The sequence below is a fragment of the Myodes glareolus genome, chromosome 4 (genome assembly GCF_982192425.1).
Source record: "Myodes glareolus chromosome 4, mMyoGla1.1, whole genome shotgun sequence".
Classification (NCBI taxonomy): domain Eukaryota; kingdom Metazoa; phylum Chordata; class Mammalia; order Rodentia; family Cricetidae; genus Myodes; species Myodes glareolus.
The window spans coordinates 100878624-100905599 of record NC_142029.1 but is presented as its reverse complement, the minus strand read 5'-3'; the positions used below and the strand labels follow the sequence as shown (position 1 = coordinate 100905599).

The 26976-nt window shown below is 38.7% G+C and overlaps 1 protein-coding gene and 1 pseudogene across 1 annotated transcript; one reads left to right on the top strand and one right to left on the bottom strand.

The window, feature by feature from the left end:
* Positions 1-22930, top strand: LOC148122409 (ubiquitin carboxyl-terminal hydrolase CYLD-like). Its single transcript, XM_087905762.1, has 16 exons — positions 1-98; positions 555-857; positions 1060-1165; positions 5405-5503; positions 9356-9472; positions 10489-10913; positions 11715-11880; positions 12675-12816; positions 13940-14062; positions 14443-14534; positions 15400-15466; positions 18214-18346; positions 19153-19261; positions 20045-20163; positions 20422-20638; positions 21980-22930. Exons 1-16 carry the CDS (start codon positions 96-98, stop codon positions 22162-22164), a joined length of 2406 nt encoding a protein of 801 aa, XP_087761888.1. The 5' UTR covers positions 1-95; the 3' UTR covers positions 22165-22930.
* LOC148122410 (small ribosomal subunit protein eS7 pseudogene) lies at positions 7130-7795 on the bottom strand (annotated as a pseudogene).
* Positions 22931-26976: the final 4046 nt, after the last annotated feature.

The following is a 26976-nucleotide window of genomic DNA, read 5'->3' as shown; positions in this document are numbered from 1 at the left end:
TTTGGACACTCTCACGAGTAGAGAGAGGTCGTACTTTGCTTGCTTCTTGATTTGGCTTTTCAAGCAGTGAAATAATTAGGCTTCGACTGCCAGTTATGGTATGTACTAGCAGGGTTGCCAGGGTGCTTAATTAACCTACATCAAGTTCTCCTAATCTGTTTGTTCCTCATCTGTGAAGTGCTTAGAGCACACATGACTTATAGTAGTTGTCTGGTGGATGGCTGTAGATGGTTACAGTTTGTTCTCAGTAAATGGATGGAGCTGATGCTGCGGTTTGGTTAAAGCTGAATGTCTGTTCATAACAAAAGTCATGGTAGAACTATGTTGTAAATTTAATCCTCACTCTTTCTCAAAAGAATTATGATCTGAAATACTGAGTTAGTTTCATCATCAGAAACACCTTCTTTATTCTTTAGACACCCTAAACCCAACAGCAGCTGCTTGTCATATTTCATATTATGGGTGTAATTTAGAGTTTTTTCAAAGTAATTTCCTGAAGTCCCTTTAATGGATAATCTTTTTATATCTCTTTTTAAAAAAATGTTGAAAACTAGGCAGAAGATCGTGGCCAAGGTTTCACTGATGGGGTATATCAAGGGAAACAGCTTTTTCAGTGTGATGAAGACTGTGACGTGTTTGTGGCATCGGACAAGCTGGAGCCCATAGAAGATGATGACAATGAATTGGAAAGTGATTCTGCAGCTCCGGGGGATAAAATGCAGACTGAACCTCCCCCTTTAGAAATAAAGTCAAGAGTCTCTGTGGAGGTTGGAGCAAGTGTGGAATCTGGAACAGTAATATTCTGCGATGTTTTGCCAGGACTAGAGAGTCTAGGATATTTTGTTGGTGTGGACATGGTAAGGATTTTTTGAGTTTTATTATTGTGAATATATATATATATATATATATATTAATTTCTAATACAGCCTTTCTTTTGGGAAAAATAGTTAACATTTCTCTCTGAAAGATATTTTAGGTAATACTTTTGTATGAAATGTTAGTGTTCATATTTATATTTTATTGACAAAGGTATAAAGGTTTACTTTTTGGCATTTCAAGGATAACCCTATTGGCAACTGGGATGGAAGGTTTGATGAAGTACAACTTTGCAGTTTTGCAAATGTTGAAAGAACAATTCTTCTGCACATCAATGATATCATTCCAGGTATGTCTCCTCTATGTACTCAGAAGATAGTTTCTCATGTATTTTGTTATGAGAATGCAAATTTATACTAAAGATGGATCTTTTGAAGTTGGCTTTATATTGTAGAATTGTCATTAATAGACTATTCTTTCTTTTCTCCCGAACCAAGGCAATAAAGGTTATTTCTAAAAAGTCTGTAAGTATAGTGAAGTTTATACATTATCTCTTACATTGTCTTCTCCAAGACATTCTAATAAAGAAAGAAATCCTGTCTTGCAATTGGAGGGTTCAAAAATACAAAAAATGTTGTCTCTTGGAGTAAGAGATGAAGCTAGAAGCTTTTAAAAAAATTGGTTATCTCATCTAAACTCCACAGAGGATTCAGGATTCTTATTAAATGATGGCTGAAGTTCCTTTTTGTTGTTTTTAATTATTTTTTCATTTATTTTACATTCTGATCTGAGTTTTCCCTCCCTTCTCTCCTCTTGTTCTCCCCACCCCCTCGGCCCTGGTTACCTCCCCTCTGTTTCTGTTCAGAGAGCTTATTTTAGTCCCTGAATTTCTTATTTCATAGAAACGGAAACTGAAGGCTCCTAACTTGCATTCTGCCCTTCCTGTCTACCTGTTGGTATCAAGTCATAAATTAATTGTTCTACAGTTTGAACATGCTTCCCACGCAGCTTTTAATTTTGTAGCAAGAGGCATGAGGTTCATATGACAGCTTTACTTCAGTTCTGCTCTGAAAAAGTCTGACATACTTTACTTTTGATTTCTCTTAAGATATATTTGTTATTGAGAATTTTTATGCATGCATATAATATATTTTGATTATAATACCCCCCAACTCCTCTTGGGTCTCCCACTCCTAATTCTTTTTCTTACTTTTTGGAAACAAATGATTTATATTCAGGGAAAACATATGTGTCCTTATTTTATTTAGTTGTGTTTACTTTTTCATCTATGTTTTATAGACAGCACAGTTTGGGATGTTTGTGAATTAAAATGTTTTTTTAATGTCACGATGAGTGCTTATTGTTTAAAATACAGCAGTGTAAAAGCACCATTCATTCAGATAGTAGAAAGCCCTCACATAGACTTCTTTAGATGTGGATATTTAGGAGGCAAAGCACATAGGCATTCTTGGGGTTGAGACTGTAGCTCCATGGTTAGAATACTTGAGTGAAGCTGTAAGTTAAAGTCTCAGCACTGAACAAAAGGGATGATTAGGGCTAGCAAGATGGCTCAGTGGGTAAGGGCACTTACCCTCAAGACTGATTCCAGGAACTCACATGGTAGTAGCAGAGAATGACTCCTGCAGATTGTCATCAGATCTCTACATGCATGCTATGGCCCATGGGTGCACACACACACACACACACACAGAGTGATAAATTAACTAAAAAAATTTTAAAATAAAGTAATACCTATGTAGAACTTTCATTTAATAAGTTGAGATAGATGGTAAATGAACAGAATTATGTAGATAGTAAATGGACAGAATCTGTGGTCAGTAAGATGGTGATGAGGCTGGAGAACGGTCAAACAAGGGGTAAAGAAGATGGGGTGCTGCCCTGTCACATTCGTGTGCTCCCACAGACCTCTGCAGGAGACATTTGAGCAGCACACACAAGAAATTATTTGGAGCTGAATTAAGAGGGCCTGTTCTAAAAGTTGGAGAGTTATGCTGATTTTATAATGCTAACTTGCTGAATGACTGGGAAGAAGCCTTTGTAATACCTTTTTTTAATTATGAATTTTTTCACAGGAGCCAATTCAGGGTAATACTGCTTCTCTATAGTCATATCTCACTGATTTCACAATATCCCACAAATTCCACTTTAATTAGCAAACAAGTATGTTTGAGCATTTTTTTAAGGATTTTTTTTCAGGGAACTGTCCAGTGGTGCTTTTGAAAGCTTAAAACCTGCGACATTTTTGTTTGAATATAATTATCAACTTTTAGCTATCTTAATTGCATTGTTTTGTGTTTTACATATTATAGTTGAATGAAGTATGTTGTGGGATTGGGAAAATCATTGTTAGTAAAACCATTCAAGAAGGAAGAAGAGGGGCTGGAGAGATGGTTCAAGGTTCAGAGCACTGCCTACTCGTCCAAAGGTCCTGAGTTCAATTCCCAACAACCATATGGTGGCTCACAACCATCTGAAATGAGATCTGATGCCCTTTTCTGGCCTGCAGGCAGACACACAGACAGAATACTGTATACATAATAAATAAATAAAATATTAAAAAATAAAAAGAAGGAAGAAGATTCCTGAGCTGTGGAGCTCAGAGATGCAAAGTTGGTGTCGTGTTTTCAATCTTCTGTAAATTAAACATTGATGTGTTCCCTCCCCCAAATTTACAGCTTTCTTTCTTTATATATGTATGCATATGACTAATATATGTTTATATTCCAACTCTAAATTTGTTTGAACTGTAAATTGTCTTAGATTCTGCAGTAGCACATAATAAATAGAAAGAAGAAAAGTGAAACTCTTTTGGAATTGGGCTGTAACCTTACAAGGATATTTTTTAGCAGTACCCACCTTAAAAATATTTTAATTATCTTCTATTTCAACAGTGGTATAGAATTAAAATAGCAAAAAACAAAACAAAACAAAACTTGAGTTTTATGACTTGGGAGTCCCTTGTCAAGATCTTCAAGATTCCTGCTTGTCCTTGATATTATTGCTGGGTTAGAGCAGTGGTAAGAAAGGAAGAGAATGCTTTTTCTCTTTCATAGTTATTGATATTCATAAACCTTGAATAGTAGATAATTAGGAATGATACTGCTTTTATACACACAAATTACATGTATTTGCCAACAAAATAAAGCTTGCAATAGACTTTGAAAAAGTAAAATTATTTCAATGAAAATTAATTTGGTATATTTGAATAAGCCTTCATCTATATTTTGTATCATTAACATTCTTTTCTTGAGGGGAAAAAACGTGACAGTGTCTCCTTTAGTTCCTTAGTTTGTTTATTTTTTCTTGCCCAATTACATCCATTTGTGGGACAGAATTAACATTTCTAGCACGTAGGAAAGATTGTTTTTGGAGCAGCTGAACAGTTGGTGAGATCTGGGAAGAATTCTCCCCAGTGAAATATTTCTCACTGTTGGTATCTGGAAACCTTTGCTTCACCCTACTGTAAAAGTGTCCCTCTGTGCACTGCTGTTCCTAATGTTCCAAAGCCTTAATGCTGCTGTGACAGCACATCCAGGTTTGTAAAGTTGTGATGAAGTATGCCAATTTGTGACACTCCTAAAGTATGCGTTTCTTTGAGTAGTGCATTAAAAGTAATACATTGAGCTGTGTCTGTCATTGTGAAAGTTAAGAGTATAATGCAACTATCAACAACAACTCAGACTACACTGTATGTGCACATTCACAGAAATTTGAAAAGGAAGTCATTTAGTGGGACCCTTTCCTCTTTAGGAAAATCTTTGAATTTAAAAGAAGTTTGCCAGAATTTTTTGTTACCTGTGCTTTGAAGTGAAACTTGGAATGCTTTCTTCAAAAAATTTAGTTCTGTATCTCTGGCTTTCTGCATCATTGATTGGTGTGTAATTCTCTGCTTTTCCTGTTTGCATTTGTTTGTATACTTATCTGTGTTATTCTTGGTGCATGATGTGTTTAAAGGTGGATACATACTTAGTATTGAGTGCATTCCTAACTCTGATTTGTCTCCTACCCAGGTTTTTATCAAGCTGTGTTGTGTGAAATACACTGATCCAGCATACTTACTTGGGTGGCTGAGAAAGTTTTATGAAGTCAGTTTAGTGCATCACATTGTTTAGAGGTTATCCAGGCACGTGGGCATGTAAAGGCTCCAGTTCTTACAGCAAATAAATTGTCCATGTTTATCTTGGCACGGTCCATAAATGCTTGAGTGTAAAACACTGTAATGTGTAGGGTTGTGCTGGGCATGCTGATCTGGAAAATGTATCAAAAATTATGAATAAGGTTTTCTTTAAAGCTTTTTAAAACTTCATATAAAATTGACTGCATCCGAATAACTTTTCAAAAATTAAAGCATTTTGATAACTGATGATTATATTTTCTTACAGAAATTACATTTTTAAGTACAGTGTTGATGTTTTTTTCACCTGAGTAATTACTTTTCAGTTGTGGAGTCTTTAAAGAGAATCTGTAAGACTATAATGATTGTGCTTTTTTTGTTAGAAAAGATTTCTTTTTTATGCTAAACTATTTTTCTTCCATATATATTTAAAAAGTATGTTTACTGTTTCAGAGAGCATGACACCAGAAAGGAGGCCTCCCAAACTTGCCTTTATATCAAGAGGTGTTGGTGACAAAGTCTCGTCTAGTCATAATAAACCAAAGGTTACAGGTATGGAGGACATTCTTGATAGTATACATGATAATCTGATTCTCCAAGATGTTAAATAAGCTATATAAGCTATATATACATTCATACATACATATAATTTGTTCCTACACTTTATGTAAACTAAAATTTTATGTACATGATTTTAAGTGAGGATGTAGTAGAGAAACCACCGAAATGGCCAGCCTAGGAGTTGTGGAGGGAGATTTTTATTTGGATAACAGAGAGACAGAACAGCCTGCGGTGTTACACGCCTTCAGTCCCAGCACTAAGGAGGCAAAGGTAGGTGCATCTCTGTGTTCGAGGCCAGTCTGGTTGACAGAGCAAGTTACAAGGGAAAAACCCTAGAGAGAGGGAGGGAGGGAGGGGGAGGGAGAATGTACTTTGCTAATGCTAATAGATGCTACAGATAATCATGTCTCTTCTGCCAGTGGTTAGGGAAATGATTCCTTTTGGTAGAGAGGAATTGACTTCACAGGTTCCTAAGGAATGCTTTTTGTCTAACCACCAGCAATCCTCCTATAGTCCTTTGGGGTTGGAGGAAATAGAGTTTTCTTTGGATCTGATACTAGGGACATGGAGACATGGAAAGTACTGAGATTTGCTAGCTATTACTAGCTGGCCAGCATGCCTATCTTAATTGGCAAATTTCAGGCTAATGGAGAACCTCTTCAAAACAAAGCAAAAATCAACAAGATGGCTCTTGAGGACTAACACACACACACACACACACACACACACACACACACACCTGCAGACAAACCCACATGTCACACACACAGAAAAGATACCATAAGATCACTACTCTCAGATATAAAGATCACTACTCTTGTTTGTGGTTGAGCGCCTTGCTAAGTTTCCTGTGCTGACTTTAAACTTCTGGACTCTGGTGATCAGCTTTCTGAGTAGCTGGCTACAGGTGTCCCACATAAAGTATGAGTTAAGTTCTGGGGTACAGAGCTTTTTGCTTTACATTAAAAAACAATTGGCTTCACCATGTGCTGTCGAATTCCTACTGATCACCATGAAGTGTCCTTGTAGTTAATACAGAGGCAGGGAAGTGTCTGTAACTGTTTGTGATGCAGGTATAATTTCTCCTTATTTATCAGTCACCCTATAAACCAATGGTTCTCAACTTTCCTAATGTTGTGACCCTTTAATACAGTTCCTCATGTTGTGGTGATTCCCCAAACATTGTTGCTACTTCATAACTGTATTTTGCTACTGTTATGATCGTAATGTAAATATCTGATATGCAGGATGTCTGACATGTGACCCCCAAAGGGGTCGCTACCTACAGGTTAAGGACTACAGCTATAAACCTATGAGGTATGTGGAAGCTAACAGAATGAGAATTACATGTTCTCTACTGGTGTCATGGGGAAGTTTCTGGAAGAGAAATAAGTTTTACTTAGCGTTTTGGACTTCAACTTGTATTACATCTAGTTATCAAGACCCACATAATTAGTCTCTAGTATAATTTGTTCTGCAATAAATATAATTTGTGAGAAATTATGGTGTTTTGTTTTTTCAGACATGGAAAAATTAGAACTTTTATTACTATTTTTGACTATGAATGACACTTAATTCATTTATTTTCTTTATTACTGAAACTCTGGGAATTCCAGATTAACATCCTTGCCCGTGGGCTTCTAATACATACCAGAAAAAGTTTCGACCTGTGTTCTGCTTGTTCTGCTGAGCTCTGTCTAAATGAACCTTTTGGAGCTGACTGCCATCCATTCACACGGAGTATCCACAGTTTCACTTGGGAAGAACAAGTCCCCAAGGATGGCGTCATGTACAGATGCCAGGGTGCCGCTTTTGGGTGCTTTTTTGCTTATTTTTTTGTACAGTTTTTCTGAGTTGGTTTGGGCAGAATCTTCCTCGAGCAGTGAAGACTGCATGCTTGCCACTAAACTTTTTCTCTAATTCATGACCCAGCCAGACTTAGATTTTCTGGAAAGATTTCTGCTGAGAAACTGGTGCTAAAATAAGGATTGCTTTCTGACCATCACCAGCTTCAGTTTCCTTGGCTTTGGTGGATGATACTGAGTTTCCAAGCTGTGCCTTGAGATCTGAGTTCATCTCCAGCTCGAGCAGTGCTTGAGAGATGCTAGACTCGAAGTCATATGTCTTCTTGTCATTGGGCTTCATAGTCTTGGTGCTTGAGCTGATCATGGCCTTCTCCTGAAAGGAGGAAAGTACCACTGGTCATGTGGGTTGTGGGTTGCATTGTCAGACCATTGACAGGCACAGGCCAAATATTCCACCACATCCCTACCGAGGGCACAGGGTAAACTGCAAAGAACAAGGAATTGTGTTAATAAAATTCTAAGATGTTTATATTGTAAGTCTAAAAAAAGTTAAATTATTTCTTTTGTAATGTTGGGGATCAAAGTCAGCAAAACCTTATAATCTAGGCAAGTACTTTATTACTCAGGTATTGTTCCAGACACTGAAATTACTTTTTTATTTTTTATTTATTTTTTTTTTTGATGCTTGCATCAAATCTAGCATCTTACACAAACTAATATAGAACTCTACTACTGAGCCACATACCCACCCTAAACCTGAATGTTTTTTAACTTAATTTGTTCATCAATTTGTATTGTCACATTTGAAGTTTATGAAGGGAAATTATAATCATGAGTCACTTATTAATGGGATGAGTTCTGAGAAGTGCATCATTCGACAGTTTTTTTTTTTTGTGACTATTGTATGAGACCTCTTGTTTGTTCCCAGCTGCTCAGCCCCAAAATAATCACACAGAAACCATATTATTTGCAATACTGTTTGGCCAATAGCTTAAGTTTATTTCTGGCTAACTCAACTTAAATTAACCCATCTCCATTAATCTATGTATTGCCACGAGGCTGTGGCTTACCCGGTAAAGCTCCAGTGTCTCCAGTGGGGCTACATGGCTTCTCTCTGACTCTGTCCTTCTTTCTCCCAGCATTCAGTTTAGTTTTCCCCACCTAGTTCTCTTCTACTCTTATCAGGCCAAGCCAATTTCTTTATTAACTCATGGTATTCACAGCATGCAGAGGGGAATCCCACATCATGTGACCATCGTAGAATGCACTTCACAAACCTTGGTGAAAGAACTTTGTGTATGTCTAGGCTCTATAACACTGCTGGATGTTCTTTTGTTGACTGCAATGGGGTTTCATCCTGTGGGTCGTGACCTCTTTGGGGTTTGAATGACCCTTTTATTGGGGTCGTTTAAGACCATTGGAAAACAAAGATATTTATATTACAATTCATAACAGTGGCAAAATTGAAGTTATGAAGTAACAATGAAAATAATTTTCTGGATGGGGTTTTCTACAGCATGAGGTATTGTGTTAAAGGGTGGCAGAATTAGGAAGGTGGAAAACCACTGTTATATGGTTAAATTTGATAGAGGTTAAATTTGTGAGCCAGTAATTTCATCAAATTAAAGTAGAGGTGACATTGAAAAATAGACTACGTGGAATGATTTTTTTTTTTGAGTCCAGGTTTCTTTAGATAGTCTGTAGTCCTGAACTTGCTCAATAGACCAGGATGGCCTCAAACTCAGATATGCCTGCCTCTACTAAGTGCTGGGATTAAAGGCTTGTGTCACCACTGACTACCAGAATGGTTTCTTAGAGCTTTAATATCAATGGCTAATTTTTATATTAATTTTATAACTCCTACTCTCTTCTGTGTTGACTAATTACCAAACTTTTAAAGCCGAAGACAATACAATACTATGTATGTGTATATTAGTTGTGTGAACAGTTGTTATACCATACACATGTTAATTTATTTATAAAATTTCTTTTTGTAACATATTGGCTTTTTTAAAAAGGAACTTTTCTTGTTCCATAGGATCTACCTCAGACCCTGGAAGTAGAAGCAGATCTGAATTCTTTTACACCTTAAATGGATCATCTGTTGACTCACAACAACAATCCAAATCCAAAAATCAATGGTACATTGATGAAGGTAATCTATAATTTTAGTTCTCTTTCTAATGATACCCTCTGTTTAATATGTAAGGGGAAATGACTTTTTCATCAATATTTGTTAATTTTGGAAACAGTGAATAGATCATTGCTAATATGACAATATTGCTGAACTAAAATATTAAACATAGTTTGAACTACACTGTTATTAGGGTCGAGGATACATTTGAAATGTTAGTAGTCTGGGTTTTGTTTTGCTTTGGTTTTTTTTTTTTTTTTTTTTTTTTTTTTTTTTTTTTTTTTTTTACCTGAGACAGGGTTTCTCTGTATAATAGTCCTGGCTGTCCTAGAACTTGTTCTGTTGACCAGACTGGCCTCGAACTCACAGAGACTCACCTGCCTCTGGTTCCCTAGTGTTGAGATTAAAAGTGTACACCACTATGCCCAGCAGTCTGTCCTTATGTCTTAATACATTTACTTAGGATCAATTGTTTCTAGAAATGAAGTGACTCATTTAAAGACTTGCCTATCTTTCTTTCTTTAAAGCATCCTACCTTTCCTTGTTTCTTAGATATCATTCTCCTTTCATGTATTTATTTCCTTCATCTGTTCAGCAAATAGTTATTGAGACATTCTCAGGCTACAATGACAAAGAATAAAACAGATATAGCTCCTTGCCTGTTTGAAGTTGTAGTCAGAGTGCTTTAAATGTGTTTTTTTTATTTAAAGATTTATTTATTATGTATTCAGTATTCTGTCTGTGTGCAAGCCTGCAGGCCAGAAGAGGGCACCAGACCCCATTACAGATGGTTGTTAGCCACCATGTGGTTGCTGGAAATTGAACTCAGGACCTTTGGAAGAGCAGGCAATGCTCTTAACCTCTGAGCCATCTCTCCAGCCCCCAGAGTGTTAAGATAGAAATTTTACAGTGCTTTCAAGCAGACTTGCAAAGGGATCATGTGATCAGTTAGACTAGAATTTTGTATTGTTTTTAGAGATGCCGTTATCTTTAATGTTCTTGAACAGCCTTTTCTAATTAAGGACAATTTTTCATAGTTGCAGAAGACCCTGCAAAGTCACTTCCAGAGCTGTCTCCAGACTTTGAACATTCATCACCTCCACCAAAACCTCCTTCCATGAATTCCTCATCTAGCGAGAACAGATTTTACTCTCTACCGTCCATGAATTCCTTATCCAGCGAGAACACATTTTACTCTCTACCGTCCAGCCTGACCAAGATGCCCAATACTAATGGCAGCATTGCTCACAGCCCTCTCTCGTTGTCAGTGCAGTCTGTGATGGGCGAGCTGAACAGTACATCTGTCCAGGAGAGCCCTCCCTTGCCCATCTCTTCTGGTAATGCATACGGCCTAGAGGTGGGCTCACTGGCTGAAGTGAAAAAGAATTCCCCAATCTATGGGGTTATCCGTTGGATTGGCCAGCCGCCTGGGTTCAGTGACGTGCTAGCTGGACTGGAACTGGTAATTTATTTTGGCTTGAAATCTACAACTTTTCTTCATGAGGTTTTAAAACTAGGTTTTCCTCTATTAGATAATTTCTTGGGAAGTTATTTTTTCTCAAAAAAAAGAAGCCAGTAGTAGAGGAAATATTATAGTATTGCTTACCTTTACCCTTTGCCATTCCTCAGGCTCTCGCCCACTCATTCCTCATGTTTGTTTGTGATCAAGGAATAGATTGATTTTTAGGTTAGAACATGTGGTCTCCACATACAAACAGAATGCAGCAAAAAAAACAGTCCAGTGACCAGCTTTCCTCCTCCCATTGTAGTCAGTTCAGGGATGTGACTGACTTTAAAATTAATCATCCTGTTTGGAGTCTTTGGGAGAGGGGAAGGTTTTATTTTTGGGTCTTAAAAAAGCATATTGTGTGATATTTCACAACCAGGAGGGAGAACTTGAATAAATTTAGCTATTACCTAAATATAGTTTTTAATTTTTTTTCACTTGTCTACTTTCTGGTGAGGAACTAGTTAATTTATTTACTCCTGCCCCTTGATTTTAATACTTTTGAAATGGCTCAGGGAAACTCAGTAAACCAGGGAAGTTCTAAGCATGTATTTTGAAAAGAAATGCATCAAATACTTCCCAGAGGGCTAAAGAATTAGTTTCTTAAACCACCAGCTGAGGGCCAAAGCACCAGTTAGTCAGTCCCTTTTCCTTGGTGCTGTTCTGTTCAGAAAAGATTTGAAAAAGAAATTCAGAAAAGGTGAAAACTCCATAGCTCTTCCCGGTGTAACACATACCAAAACCTTTCTTTTTCAGGAAGAGAAATGTTCAGGCTGCACAGATGGCACGTTCAAGGGCAGGCGCTACTTCACCTGCGCCCGGAAGAAGGCCCTGTTCGTGAAGCTGAAGAGCTGCAGGCCTGACTCTAGGTTTGCGTCTTTGCAGCCTGTCTCTAATCAAATTGAAAGATGTAATTCTTTAGGTAATTGGATACTTTTCATTTATTTACCCATCTGGAATGACTGTTTCTGGCTACTGTTCAGTACCTGAGGTGACAGTGTTAAATGATTCGTTTACTTTCAAAGTTGGTAAAGATTCTTACTTGGTGCATAAGAGAGTTGTTCTAAGAGGAGATATGTTGAAAGAAGAGTTAGGAAAAGTGTTTAGGATCTAAAGAGTGAAAGGCAGTGTTTTTTCTTCTCTTTCACTGATTATAGACATTAAATTTTTGGCAGTATGGGTGGTAGAAATGAAAATGTGGTCCCTTTAGCAAAACTTCTCCTCCGCGTCTATTTAAGTCCCTCATTCAGGATGTCCTCATGAAGAAATCTGATACGGTCTGGGGATGCAGTTGGCTTGACAGATGGAGGACAATTCTTCTCATTGTCACTAGCTTGCTGATGCTGGCCTTTCCCTTAACCATAGTGAGAGTCAAGCAGGAGGGAAATAGGGAAACCATCTTTATGAAAAACATTTTTCTTAATGTTGAAGAGTATTTTGGAAACTTGTTTCTTTTTATCCTTGAAAATGAAATATTGTGGACTAGTAACAAAATATTCTTTGACAGATGCTTAATTGACTTAATTTTCTAAACTCTATGACAGGAATGATGTTGAAAGTGAATATCGCATTTTTATAAGTCCAGATAAATATCAGTTAACTGAAGTAAAAAATGCAGAGGATGTCAAAATATACTTTAAATAATATATATGTACATGCATATGAATATATACTGTCGTGATTTAAAAGAATTATTTTTATTTTTTATCTTTTCAGCATTTGCAGGCTACTTAAGTAAAGTAGTGGAAGAAAATACTCCACCAAATATGGGAAAAAAAGGATTAAAAATAATGACTGGAAAGAAGAAAGGCATCCAGGGCTATTACAATTCTTGTTACTTAGACTCAACTTTATTCTCGTAAGTTCCTATTTTCTGCAGTAAGTGTATGTAGTGCTGTGTGGGGTAGAAGGGAGACAGGTATGTATGTGTGTGTGTGAAAGAAGGTGCCAGATGCCTTTAAGTAGAGAAACTGACAGAGTTAGGAAAGATCATGAGATTTGGTCCTTAGTGACTAAAGAATTTCATATCCTATTCCTAGATCCAAAGCACTAATCTAAAAATACTGCAATGAATAATGAGTGAACAGATACTCTGAGGACATCTGCCTCCAATGTAGATGATTGCACGTATGCCAAGTAACCTCCAGCAAGCTATTGGCATTGCGTGCTGCGTGTGTTCTGGAATATTGAGATGATCATAAAAATTCTTAATATTAAAAATTACTTTCCATGGGATCACTGTTGCCCTCCTTTGTGTAGTTTTCCCTAAAGTGCATCAAGTTGAACAGCAAGGATCATTAGGCTATAAAGATTAAATCTGTAGCAGTAAGGGTTGTGCATTGCCAGTTAAATTAAGTGGATCTGCCACTCTGTAGGCTGTGCCACAAGAGTTAGGAAGTTAGTATGGATGTTAGAATTTTAAAAGTAGACAGCAGAATAAAGGTGGGGCTTTTCGTTGGTGGAATACTTTTGATTAAACAAACAAGCAAGCATTACTATAATATTCCTTAGATTTACTGATAAAAATTAATTTTAACTAAATTTATTTTCTTTGATGCCAGCAAATTTTTATTGCTAATCACTCACAAGTTATTTTAAGGAAATGCCTATCTTATGATAATGAGATGAATGTGTCCTGACTAGTCTGATCTGGTCTTGACCAGTCTCTGCCTTTCTCCCTATGTTGTCTGTGTGTGTGTGTGACCGATTTCCAGGCCCCTCTTGGCTTATGTAAACAAGCTTCTTTCCTAATGTTCTCTGGCGCGTTTTCAACCTTCACGTGTATGGTGCAGTCTTGGTGTTTCTGGTCTGGATCTGCAGGGTCTCTGGGTGCTGAGCACAGGGCCTGTGCTGTCTGTTCATGAGTTCTTATACCAGTGGTTCCCTACACTTTATCCCTTTGCCTCTTCCTACTCCTTTAAGAATCTTTCTCAAATATGATTGTTTTTATAACATGAGGAAAATATTCTTTTCTTTTGCAGCTTATTTGCTTTTAGTTCTGTCCTGGATACTGTGTTACTTCGACCCAAAGAAAAGAATGATGTAGAGTATTATAATGAGACCCAAGAGATACTAAGGACAGAAATAGTCAATCCTCTGAGAATGTAAGTAGAAGACATGTGTTTTGTCTTTAGTTGGTGTTCTGTTTACTGTTTTATTGTATATCCTATTTTATAAACTAAGTGTTTTAATATAATAAGCAAATGCCATTTAAAAATCGCTTCACCCAGGCTTCATAAAAAGTTCAGAATTGTATTAGTACATGGTAGTTATTTTTAAGGTGTTTAATAGTATCTGGGAACAACTCCAATTCTCAGACTTTCACTTTTCAAACTTCTGTAAGAAGCCTACAGTTGTTTCTTAAAAATAAATGCCTTGTCTATTGTTTTTTTAACATGTTAGAATTGTATGAAAAGTATTTGGTTATTAAGATGTGTCATATAACTCACTGTGCCAGTGTCAGTTAATTCACTTTTATCAACAGATATGGATATGTGTGTGCTACAAAAACTATGAAACTGAGGAAAATACTTGAAAGAGTTGACGCTGGATCAGGATTTACATCTGAAGAGAAAGGTGACCCTTTTAATTTATAATATATGCACTGAAAATAACTTGAAAGATAATTATTTCCTGAAATATACCTATTTTAGTTTAGAGGATTAAATTTAAGTTAGAATTATTTGAGAGGGCTTGGAGTATACTCATTGGTAGAGTATGTAAGAGGCCTTAAGTTTGATTCCCAGCACTGCAAAAATATGAAAAAAGTTTCTTTTCTATGTGACATGCATATTTCTCCTGATTTTGTGATTCTTCTAAAGTGATGTGATGTGAAAGAAGTCTTTAATAGGCCAGCCAACTGGCTCTCCAGAAGATGACCAAGTAAAGAGCTGTCCTTGTCCCCAGCAGTGCTGTTTGGAGCTGCTTCTCTTCCTGTGATAGGGAGTGTCCCCAGCGCTCAGTTTCTCACTGTGCTCCCTGTTGAAAGGGGCTCTGGAACAGCTGGCCAGCACTTCTGTCTACTCACAACTGAAGAATTTGCTCAGATTCAACTCCTGAATTTAAGTTTGTTAACAGTACACTATAATCAGCTGTGGCATTTATACACATGGCTAGTACTTAAATAGAAGAAAAAATAGGGCATATATCAGGTATTATTCTACTGAACCCCCAAATGACATAAAAATGATTTCACTGTGTGTGAATGAGTATATTCTGTTAATATATGACAACGTGACAACAAATGAAAAGGTAATGTTTACTATAAGTTTTTTCTTGCCAGAAGAACCCGAACTAAGTAAACTTTTATTTAAAATAATATTACACGAATGAAATTAATTTCATTGTAGAAATATGTCTCTCCTAAAGAATAGAATGGTTTTTAAATTTTCTCTGTGATTCACTTAGGTTTTTTGTTTTGTTTTGTTTTGTTTTCTCCTAGACCCTGAAGAATTTCTAAGTGTCCTGTTTCATGATATTTTAAGGGTTGAACCATTGTTAAAAATAAGGTAGGTCTCAAGCTGTCTAGAAGTACCTTCAGAAGTAGACCTTCTTTTTCACTGCCATTGCAGTGTGGGCCTTAGTTTTTTTAGTGGCTGAACTCTCTGTCTCTTAGGCCCCAAGTTTTTTGAGACTGGCTTTCTTTGTGTAACAGTCTTGGCTCCTGGCTGTCTTGGAATTCACTTTGTAGACCAGACTGACCTCAAACTCACAGAGATCTGCCTGCCTCTGTCTCCTGAGTGCTGAAATGAAATGTATGCTTCACCACACCCGACTTAAGCATACGATTTTAAAGCTATTACTTTCTACTCTTTGTCCCGATATGTTCTTGGTCATCTTTAATGCAGAATACATTCATTGTAACTTCAGAAGCTTCCATAATTTTTAATGTTTCAACACTGTTCAAAAATAGTCTTTTTAACCATGAGTTCCTGAAAAACCAATAAGCAAGTTTTATACTTCCAGCTTACAGTGGCACAGGGTTGGCTTCTCATCCTAAAAGGAAGGAGTTGGGGGCAGAGCAAGAAAGAAAGGTCAGACCAAAGCAAGAGTAACAAGAATATCAAGGCAGGGCGACCCAGGCTCCTTGTAACTGGGCAGTGACGTCACAAGCCTCACATGTTCATCGTAGAGCTACAGGATTTTGTGATGAGTGTAGGACCTCAGGACCCACCTATTATGGTCTGCACCACAAAGACAGGTCCAAACCATACCAATCCATGAATGTTTTTATATTAATGTTTGTAAAATGTCAATATCCACTTTTTTAAAGTTACCAAATTTGTATTCTTGTGCCCTTGGATTGTCCCTAGTGGAAAATACAACCCAACTAGCATGGCTTGGTACAGTTTCACAACTTGGTTTTGATTCTGTAGGTTTCCAGACTTCTAAAACACTAGCTGTGGTGGTTTTTTAAAATTATTTTTATCATTTTCTAAAATTTTCATAAACTCCATATTGTATACTGAGCATTTTTCCCCTGTACCTCCATCGCTTCTGTCCCTTTCCCTGTCTCCCTCCTCATAGTTCCTTTGTTCCTTAGACAACATCATGTCTACTTTCGTGTCATATACAAATTAATGCTTTTTATCTATCTGTAGAAAATCTAGGAATCATAAATGAAAGAAAACATACATTGTTTCTCTTTATGGGACTGGTTTAATTTGTTTAGTATGTTTCTTTCCAGTTGTATCCATTTTTTGTGACTGACATACTTTGTTCTTTATGGTTAAAAAACTTCCCTGTGCATATGATTTTAGGAGTGATTTTTGTTGTTTTGTTTTTTGTTTTAGGTTTGGTTTGATTTTTTGAGACAGGTTTCTCTATATAGCCCTGACCGTGCTGGAACTTGCTTTGTAGATCAGGCTTGCCTCGAACTTACAGAGATCCACCTGCCTCTGTCTCCTGATTGCTAGGATTAAAGGTGTGCACCACCATGCCTGGCCCTGGAAGTGAGTTCTGAGTGGCTGTTGTTCCTCCCAGTTTTCTGCTACAGTGTTAGGGCACTATGCATCTCTTCCTCCATTCACTAGCTGCCATGCCTCTCCTGGCCATCCTTGATATTTCTGGGTGTGATTTTTTTACCTCCATTATTTTTGTTTTTTCTTCTATGCTGTTTTTAACTATGAATTTTTCTATGATTTTTTGTAGTCATCAACAACCAATTGAAATGTTATTCTAGAATAACTGCTAGTTTCTTAGATTATAATCTGTTTTTGTTAGCTTTGAGTCCTCAAGGGTGCTCTAACTAGTTACCAGATTTTATGTTTTGTAAATTCAGGACATAATTTGCTTGGGGCAGCTGAAGATCACAATGGGCTGCTCCCTGAATTACAGAAGTTTTGTGATAAAAACTGCTGATAGTTTTTTTGTTAAACTCTTTAAATCTAGACATACATTTAAATAATCTGATTCTAAACCCAGACAGCTGGCTAAAAAAGATAAGCGGTAAGCTGAAAGATGAAAAACAGTTTTCTCAGTAGAGTTAGTTTTAATGGTTACTAGTAAGCTGGTAAGGGAAGGGAGATGTTGGACCCTCATGTTTCATCGTGACCATTTACCTGGTGTTTGTCAAGTTGGTGGGTGACCATCTAAAGAGCTGCTGGTAGCTAAAAGCCTAGAGGATATTTGTTAGGGTTCTTGAGAGTCACACCTTGCCCTGCTTTGACTTGCTAGGAAAATATCCCTCCCTCCTGCCCTCTTCCTCCCTCCCCCTCCCTCCCTCCCTCCCTCCCTTCGTTCCTCCCTCTCCCTCCCTCCCAGGGCTTTTATTTTAGGAAGTAAAGACATTTGATTTAGAAGGTCTAAGAGTCTGTCGCTGAGACATTGTAGCATCTGTTCTAGTCAGTAAAATCAGTGCTCACAACTGTCTATAACTTCAGTGGAAAACACATCCGTGGAAAAACACCAATGGACATAAAATAATTTTTTTTTTTTAGAAAAAGCAGTTGCTACGTTCTAAATTTGGAGGGAGAAGGACTGATTATTGTTCATATAGTGTTTCTTGATTGGAATATTATTCTACATTTTTCTTGTGATGGCAAGAGAACTTTTGAATAATTTATAAATAAGGCAGAAGAAATAATTTATGAGGTCTTCTGCATAAGCACATTTAATTATCTCATCCAAATCATTGTCTTTCACCTGGTGTGTGGACGATCCAAAGCTCGACATGAGCATTTGATGTTGTGGCCTCAGGTCCATCAGACGGCGTTTGATAGCTGGCTTATGTGCATTTCCTTCTGTGTGTTTCCAGATCAGCAGGTCAGGAAGTTCAGGATTGCGATGTCTATCAGATTTTTGTAGAAAAAACCAAAGAAATTGGAGTTCCTACAACTGAGCAGCTGCTACAGTGGTCTTTCATCAACAGCAACCTGAAATTTGCAGAGGTTAGTGATTGTTACTGGACTTGTATTGCTACTTTATTTTGTTTCTTATCAGTGCTAGAGGCCTTTTGTACACACTATCCCAAGTGCTGCCCCACTGAACCACACCTAGCTATCACTGTGCTTTAAGCAAGAATAGTTTGAAGAAACAGTTAAGAAGACACATTTTCTTTTTAAATGGTATTCTAACTTTGTTCTTTTTAAAGACAGCCGCTTAGCTTAAGTTGGAATGTTTTGGATTTGCAAAGGGAACAAAAGCTAATTTTTAAGTTTCAAGTAGCTGAATGACAAAGATATGTGTGCATACATGTTTATGTGTTCAGCTGTCATTTTACCCATGCATAGTATCTAAACATGTCAAAGGTAATGTTATTTTTTTCTCCCTCTGTTAAGAGATAAAATGCCAATAAATTCTTGTGTATGGGTTTGCTGATGAATGCAATAGAAACGTCTCTGACTGTCAGAACGTGTGATCTCTGCAGTGCATGCTGTGGTCTGTTTTGTCATGTTCGTCTCCGGGGATGTCCGGAAAACCTGTAGCTTATTGCTGCTCTGCGTCCACACTGTACATTCACAAGTGGGCTCTGCTTCACGGGCCAACAGCACTGCTGACACCACTACTGGGTTTCACAGCTATGACTATTTCAGTTCCATAGGGAAACTTTTTCTTTTACACGTTTCCTCCATTAGTACAGGGGTTAGGACTCAAGGCTTGGGACATGCTAAGTAAGCACTATAATGAGCAAAGTGCCCAGTTCCTCAGGACTTTGGTTTCTAAAACTATGTGTCTTTTTTTTTTTTCTTTTAAGGAACCATCATGCTTGATTATTCAGATGCCTCGGTTTGGAAGAGACTTCAAACTGTTTGAAAAAATTTTTCCTTCCCTAGAATTAAATATAACGGATTTGCTTGAAGACAGTAAGAATATAGTCCTTTCTTTGTTTTTTTTGTTTTGTTTTAGAGATAGTTGACCTGGACTTTTCATTAGTTATGGGTATAATACTTCTGACAGGTAATTCAGTATTTGAAGAGCTTAGACATACTAACTCAATAATTTGACTGCTAGAATTTATTCTAAAAAAAGGAGGTAAAAATAAATCATTTAAATGGAAATTTACTTACTATCTGACAAGAAATTAGAGACAAGTCTAAACAATAGACCTGTGGGAAAACGGTGTGTGGTAGTTATGGTGGAAGGGAAAGCATCGAGAGGCTAGACGAGAGAAGCTTGAGGTACACATGCACCTGGGTGCACATACTTATATAAATATTCATACGTAAAATTGTTAGAGAAAGTTCACAATAGCAGTGATTGTTACTTACTGACTTAAGATCATATATGCTATTAGTCTTTAATACTTACTTTATATCTTTGAACATTTCATGACCAGAAGAACAATTCTAGAATAGGTTAACAAAATGGTTATATATATATATATATATATGTGTGTGTGTGTGTGTGTGTGTGTGTGTATGTGTATGTATGTGTGTGTGTGTGTGTGTGTGTGTGTATGTGTGTGTGTGTGTGTAGTCCTTAAAATACTACAGATACAAAAAAATTCAAATGAAATTTTAAGAGGGTTAGAGAGGACTAGGCCTTTCTTCTCCCCAGCCCTCAAGCATCCTTGTTTTCAAAGTATAGCTTTTATTTTTAATGACAGAATGTCTTTTTAAAAGCTTCTCCCTTCCCTCTTTGCGTAGCTCCGAGGGAGTGCCGCATCTGCGGAGGACTTGCCATGTTCGAGTGCAGAGAATGCTATGATGACCCCGACATCACACCTGGGAAGATCAAGCAGTTCTGTCAGACCTGCTGCACTCAGGTGATCCACACGCCCTGCACCAGTCAGATACTGATGGTCCAGAAGGCAGAGTTTGAGAGCCTTTCAGAGTCAAAGGGCATTTTAAACATTCACAGGAAATGTTCATGTCTCTTCTGCCAGTGTGTGTGTGTGTGTGTATGTGTGTGTGCCTGTGTGTGTATAGAACTTGATTGTGGTGGTCAGTGAAAGCGATTAGAGTCTGCCCTTGAAACATGGCATTTAGCTCAGTTGTGGTATTTTCTTCATGATCCATTTTAGGTTCACCTCCATCCCAAGAGAAAGAATCATACGTATCACCCAGTAACACTTCCCAAAGACTTGCCTGACCGGGACTGGAGACACAGCTGCATCCCCTCTCAGAAGATGGAATTGTTTGCTGTTCTTTGCATAGAAACGAACCACTATGTTGCATTTGTGAAGTATGGGAAGGATGATTCTGCATGGCTCTTTTTTGACAGCATGGCTGATCGAGATGGTATTAAAACTTTTCTTTTGGAGTGAGATGCTTCCTAGTGAGAGCACGTGTTCGTAGTAATAGGGTATTTTGTGAGCAAATTCTCTAAAGGATACCGCAGTGTGACAGACTTTAATCTTCAAAGGGTATTACTTATTCTATACTCAAACTAAGGAGCAATAATGTTGTGGCATCTTGGTCCTTACATGGATTTGTTAAAGAATCCTAGCCATAATCCCAGACTTGGGAAGTAGAGAATTGTGAATCAGAGGTCAGTTTGTATTACATAGTGAGAACCTGTTTCAATTTGTCCCACCTCAAAAGAAAAAAAAATCCTAAAGTTTATTTAGGGCTGATTTTACCATCTGCTTCCTTTCATTTTTATGTACAGTAGAGTAGCCATTTATTGAGGACATAAATGCCAAACTCTGTGGGAATACTTTGGTCATGGAAATCATGCCTGTTTTCCTATTGTCTAAGCTAACGTTAAAGGTGGTGAAGGTTGCATGGTTTGTATTTAACTCAGTCTTTCTGATCTCATGCATTTTATTTCAGGAAGAAATCTTCACTCATTGAGATGTTTTTAGGGAGCTTAGTCATGACTTAGTACACACTTGAGTGACAGGGATCTTGGTAGTAAGGTACTTGTCCCAGTACCTGTACATACCCCGTTTACTCCACATCTCTTCTCCCAAGCCCTAGTTCCCCAGGTCTTCAGGTGTGACTCCGAGTGACAGCTTCTTGACCAGAGGCCCAAGCTGTAGACCAACAGGTCTCCATTTCTCCGTATGCTCTCAGATACCTGAGGGTACAGCCCACCCCTGTGTGTGTGCTTCACTCAGTTAGCATTAGCAGCATGACATTTGGGAAAGCACCTGGGAGATCAAACCCGACCATAGAGCGCATTCTGATAATCAGTATCTAAATCAGCCGTGCTAGAGGTATGCAAGTATGTTCTTAAAACGTAGGGAAACAGTAGCACTCAAAACTGGCTTTTTGTGGAAAAGAATCAGGCTGCTAGTGTCTGGGAGGAACAGAAAAGTCTGAGGGGCCTAGAGTAGCAGCCTGCAAATCAGGACTGCAGCTTTTCCTAAGTGCGTGTCCTTTTACCAGGTTGGGTTTTGTTTTTGTTTTTCACTTTTCTCTGCTGAACCCTCTCAGAAGCCAAAGGAGACTGTAATTCTAGAAACTGAAAGTCAAACAAAGTTTTTTTTGGTGTTTGTTTTGTTTTGTTTTGTTTTGTTTTTGATTCTGGGAGTCAGTCTTTACTAAATTTTAGGATAGTAAAATTGTTCTGGTGGGACAGGCTGCCAAGAGGACTTAGAAGTTTGCTGCCCTAATGAGAGCTCTCTTTCTCCCTAGGGGGTGAGAATGGCTTTAACATTCCACAAGTGACACCCTGCCCTGAAGTGGGAGAGTACTTGAAGATGTCTCTGGAGGAATTGCACTCCTTGGATTCCAGAAGGATTCGAGGCTGTGCACGCAGACTTCTTTGTGATGCGTACATATGCATGTACCAGAGTCCAACCATGAGCTTATACAAATAATAGGTCATCTGAAATGGGCAGAGGCCAAGCACAAAGCTTACCACCAGGTTTCTTTCATCTGGCAGTTTAGTCCAACACCCATTGCCGGCAGTGGGTGTCTTTTGTGTTGATGGCCCTTCAGCAAAGGATTCTTGTGTTTTTAAACAAATTACTTTTGTGTTCTTGAAGTATTTAATAAGCATTTTGCACTTTAGGAAGTATATTTGTGTTGGTTTTTTAAGAAGTTTAATTTAAATGAAGTTTAGTTTAAATGAAGTTAAGTTTAGTTTTCTTTAAGTTTATTGAGTTTATTGCATTGATAACATATTTTTGGAAACATACAATTTTAATTGTGACGTCTAAAATCTCTTTTAGTCCATTGAGGATGTAAGTAAATATTTATTCTTATGGACCAAGGTTATTAAATCATTTTTCTTTTGTAGCCTTAAGGAAGAAATAATATGGTTTTATTAAGAGTCTACCTTTATTCTAGCTATTGAAGGTGTGCTGAGTTTGTTAATTTTCCTATATAGTGCTGATTTCCTGCATGTCTGTATTTTGCCGAGTTCTGTGTCCTGCAGCAGTGGGCAGAACATGCTCAAATTCCTTTCATGGTGTTATTTTCTATTTGTTCTGGTTTTGAGATAAATGAATAACTTTGTTATAAAATGTCAATTTTTAATGTCAACTTCGAAGATTAAGGGTACAGAACAATTGGAACATCGCAGTCATAACAACTGTCACCAGGCAGGTTTCCTATAGGAGCTCTTAAGTATTTATGGAGCAAGGCACGGACTTGAAATGACTTATGAAATGACTAGAGTGGTAATAGATAATGTATTCTTATACAGATCACAGTACAGAGAAAATAAAGTTGGTTTAGAGGTATTCCTACCATTTTCCTGAAGAGATCTATTAGGTTTGAAGGCTTCAAAAACACCTTCTCTTTGTGTTACTGTGGATCAAACAATGCTATTGTCTGTAGCAGTCATTCTATGTAAGTGTGAATAAGTGGACATGGACTCTGTTTATCTGTGTTTACACATGAACTTCTATATTAAGTACATTTGGTCTGTGGACCTCAGTGCTCTATTCCTAGAGGGATTAGCAGTCTTTGGAACGTGCATAAATCTTGTAGGGTATTTGATGGTACTTACTTGGATATTTCCTTCCACCCTATTTCTATAGAAATAGAGGCCCTGGAAGCCAAAGAAATAGACAAAATTCTCATGTTGAAGGGGAAAAAGCATTACTGAATTGATTTCTCTCTACTACTTAATAATGTAAACATTTAACTTCTGGGAAGATTTTGCCTGCACCCCCATACTACCAGATGACAGGTCTTCATGTCTTAAGTAGGCTATCCTTCTCAGAGCAGGTAGGTCATGAGACCTCTGTTTAAAAACAAGACTGCCCTCCTTGGGCTTGGTGATTCCAGCACCACCCCTAATTCTTCATCGTGGAGATAGTTGTTTAGTGTCCTAATGCAGCTGGGATAGGTGGAGAAGAGGATGTATGGTAGAAGCTGGTGAGCAGAAAGGGGCCTGAAGAGGCCGTGAACCACCTGTCCCAGCAGAGGACAGGACTTGTGTGAAGGCAAACTTCTGTGGCTTTAGGCCTTGGCCCTCTTACCAATGATGTCAAAGTGACTTCCTGGCAAGGAATTAGGCTCCTGTGTGAGCTTCTGTCGGTTGTCTCATTAGGTGGTGGACTGGCTGGAGTTGTTGAGGGTCTTTGCTTTGTCTTATTCTAAATCCTAAAGGGTTTCTCTTGGGTCCAAATGCAGTGATAAGCTGAGCAGCAGAGATGGCCAGAAGTAGTGAATAGTGAGGATATTGGGGATAAACCCTTGCTGGTGGGTGGCCCTGGCAGTGCTGACAGCTTTGGGCCACCGTATTTTAGTTCTCATTTTCTTCCTAACAGATTTGAGGGATAAGGGCTATTGATGTAGGGATTATCCTTCCAGGCACCATTGGCCTCTACATAGTTCTCGTGTGCTTTTAAATATTGTTGATGTTCACTAGTTATTTATTCTAAGGGGATTATACTGGAGACACAACTGTCTTTGGTTTTATATTATGAAATAGCCTTGTACTGTGGAATGCTAATTCTGGAGAGTCGCCCTCATACTCGAAGTATTCATTAAAAAAATCCCACGGATACTCCCTGGGGGGGGGTGGTTATTATTATCAGGTTGACCCAAAGGAACACATTTTGTATTCCATTACTGGTATCTTGTTAAAAAATTTTGCCTGAAGAATATTCTTTTTTTTATGAAAACATGAATAACATTGTATAAAAAAGTCCCTTTCTGTCAGTATGCTCCAATGTAGCCTTAATTTTGTGAAACTTAGAGATGAATGAAGTGCTGCTGTGGAAAGAAATGTACTATGTACTATTTCTGTATCATTAAAATGCAGTTTTTATGACTCTTTCTCTTTGATTTCTTTAGGGGAAGGGTCTTGGGTTGGGGGAACATAGAAGGTGGTTCCTCGTCAGGCTTCCAGGTACACAGTGTGTCTAGGGCATGTTTTAGGGTGTTGCCATTTGACCCTGGACCATAGCGTGGCATCTACCTACTCTGGACATGTGATGAATATGGCTCATCACCATCATCTCTAAGCCTCCAGCCTCCCAAGATGGCGTTTCACCTGCAGGTATGTGACCCAGAGCTGTGCATTACATAGGGTGCATGCTGGGCCTGAGAACTGCCAAGGACATGGCTGCTTCTCTGTAATGCCCAGGGAATGATCACATGACATTTTAGGAACTGAATTTTTACTCCAGGCTTCTTCTTTTTTCTTTTTTAAACTTTTTTTTTTAAAAGATTTTTATTTATTTATTATGTACACAATACAGTGTTCTGACTGCATGCCAGAAGAGGGCACCAGATCTCATTTAGATGGTTGTGAGCCACCATGTAGTTGCTGGGAATTGAACTCAAGACCTCTGGAAGAGAAGTCAGCATCCTTAACCTCTGAGCCATCTCTCCATCCCTCCAGGCTTCTTTTAGAAAATAAAATGCATGAGAAATCCTCCTTCCTTGGAGACTAAGCCACTCGCTGCATACAGGAAGAGACGCTAGACTGATCTGAGCTTTATTGCTGTTGTAATACGTCAAGGTTTCTGTTTAGAAAACCCACAGCTTACAACATGACCATGCTGGTAACAGCATGCTGCAGCTCTACATTTTCTTGCTGAATTCAGAGGTTGGCAAACACTTTCCTAGATCTTACTCTTGCGTTTGGGCATATTGATGTGACAGGGATTGCGCTGCCCGTCTGTGTATATGAACAGTCAAGTGAAAACCAATCTTTGTTGAAGAAAGCTGACCTAGCCAGAGGAACTCTGATCCTACCCTTGACCTCTGGCCAGGCTCCCTGACACAATCTGAAGGAAGAGCTGCACTGTCAGTAAGGGTTTTCCATCCTGGCTAAGGATTCTTTTCCTGTGGTGCTCATGGCTGGACGTAGGCCCGTGGGAATATCTGAAGGTGACTCGGAGGTATTGCTCATGGCTGGACGTAGGCCCCTGGGAATATCTGAAGGTGACTCGGAGATATCTGCCCCGTGTGCAGCCAAGTAGGAACCACTCATGGACAGAGTTTTTTTCAAGGGAAGCGATCCTCACATCATCCCTACTGGGATTCTTCTGCTCCCGTGGAAGACAGGCTGTGGATGCGAGTTCCAGAGGGGAAGTAGAAAAGTGTGGGAAAGTTGTGTGTGTTGGATGCAGAAGAGAGAGTTTAGAAGCAAGGCGGGAGAAGGTATGAATAAAGAATACTGACAGGGCAGGAGAGATGGTTCACTGGTTAAGAGCGCTGGTTGCTCTTCCACAGGACCTGAGTTCAAACTCCTACACCCACAGGGTGGCTCGCAGCCATTTGAAGTTCCAGTCCCAGAGGAATTTTCTGGACTCTGAAGACAACATCGGTGCACAGAAATAAATAGAGGCAAACACCTATGCACATAAAAGCAAAGATTAAAAAATTTAGAAAGAGTACCAAAATGGGCACTGTGAGGATGCTATGAGTTTTGTTTGGGAAACATTCCAAAGTGTGTGTGAACTCCAGGGGTTGTTTCAGATGTCATTCAAAAGAACAAGCCACCAGTTATGGGAACAACAGTTTGGGGCAGTTTCCTGCCTGTCTTCATCTGTTAGTGAACAGCAGGTCTCGGTGGCCTGCCAGCCACGGTGGGGGACAGAATTACAGTGCTCAGCTTTGATGGTAGGGGTTGTTTCTGGGATCTGATTCCAGCCAGGAGGTGATTGAAGACTGACCTGCAAATCATGGGAACTGGGTGATTTCTCTTAGCAAGGAGCTCTTGTTACAAACAGCGACTAAAATCGCCAAGGATTTTGTCGGGCGACACTACCACTTCTCAAGACTGTATGCCACTGTGGTGGGCTCTGCTTGGTGGCCGGTTGGTCTCACCAGCCTGTGGAATAAATGCCGTCAGTCCTCGAGTCTACACTCAGAGCTTGCTTCCCAGCTCTGGTGCTCACTGGCCACAGAGGACCAAGACTGCTAGGGGTTGTCATGAGGTGTTACATGGCAGGCAGACCTGGTAAGTTCCCCCAGAGAGGCATTAGGGGAGGTCTTGAAGACAGTGGCTGGGGGCTGGGAGGATGGGAAGCTGAGCGCAGAGTGTGGGGGACGTGGGAGCAACCCTGATGGTTTCCTTTGCTTGTTTTGTGGCGGACATCCATACCACGGCCATTGCAAGCTGTCCATTTTCCAGCTGGAACGGGAAAGGGGCACAGAAGGGTTCTTCAGAAAAGTGCAGAGCATGTCCACTCCAAATGCTAGAGTCCATACCAGGGCTCTGCACA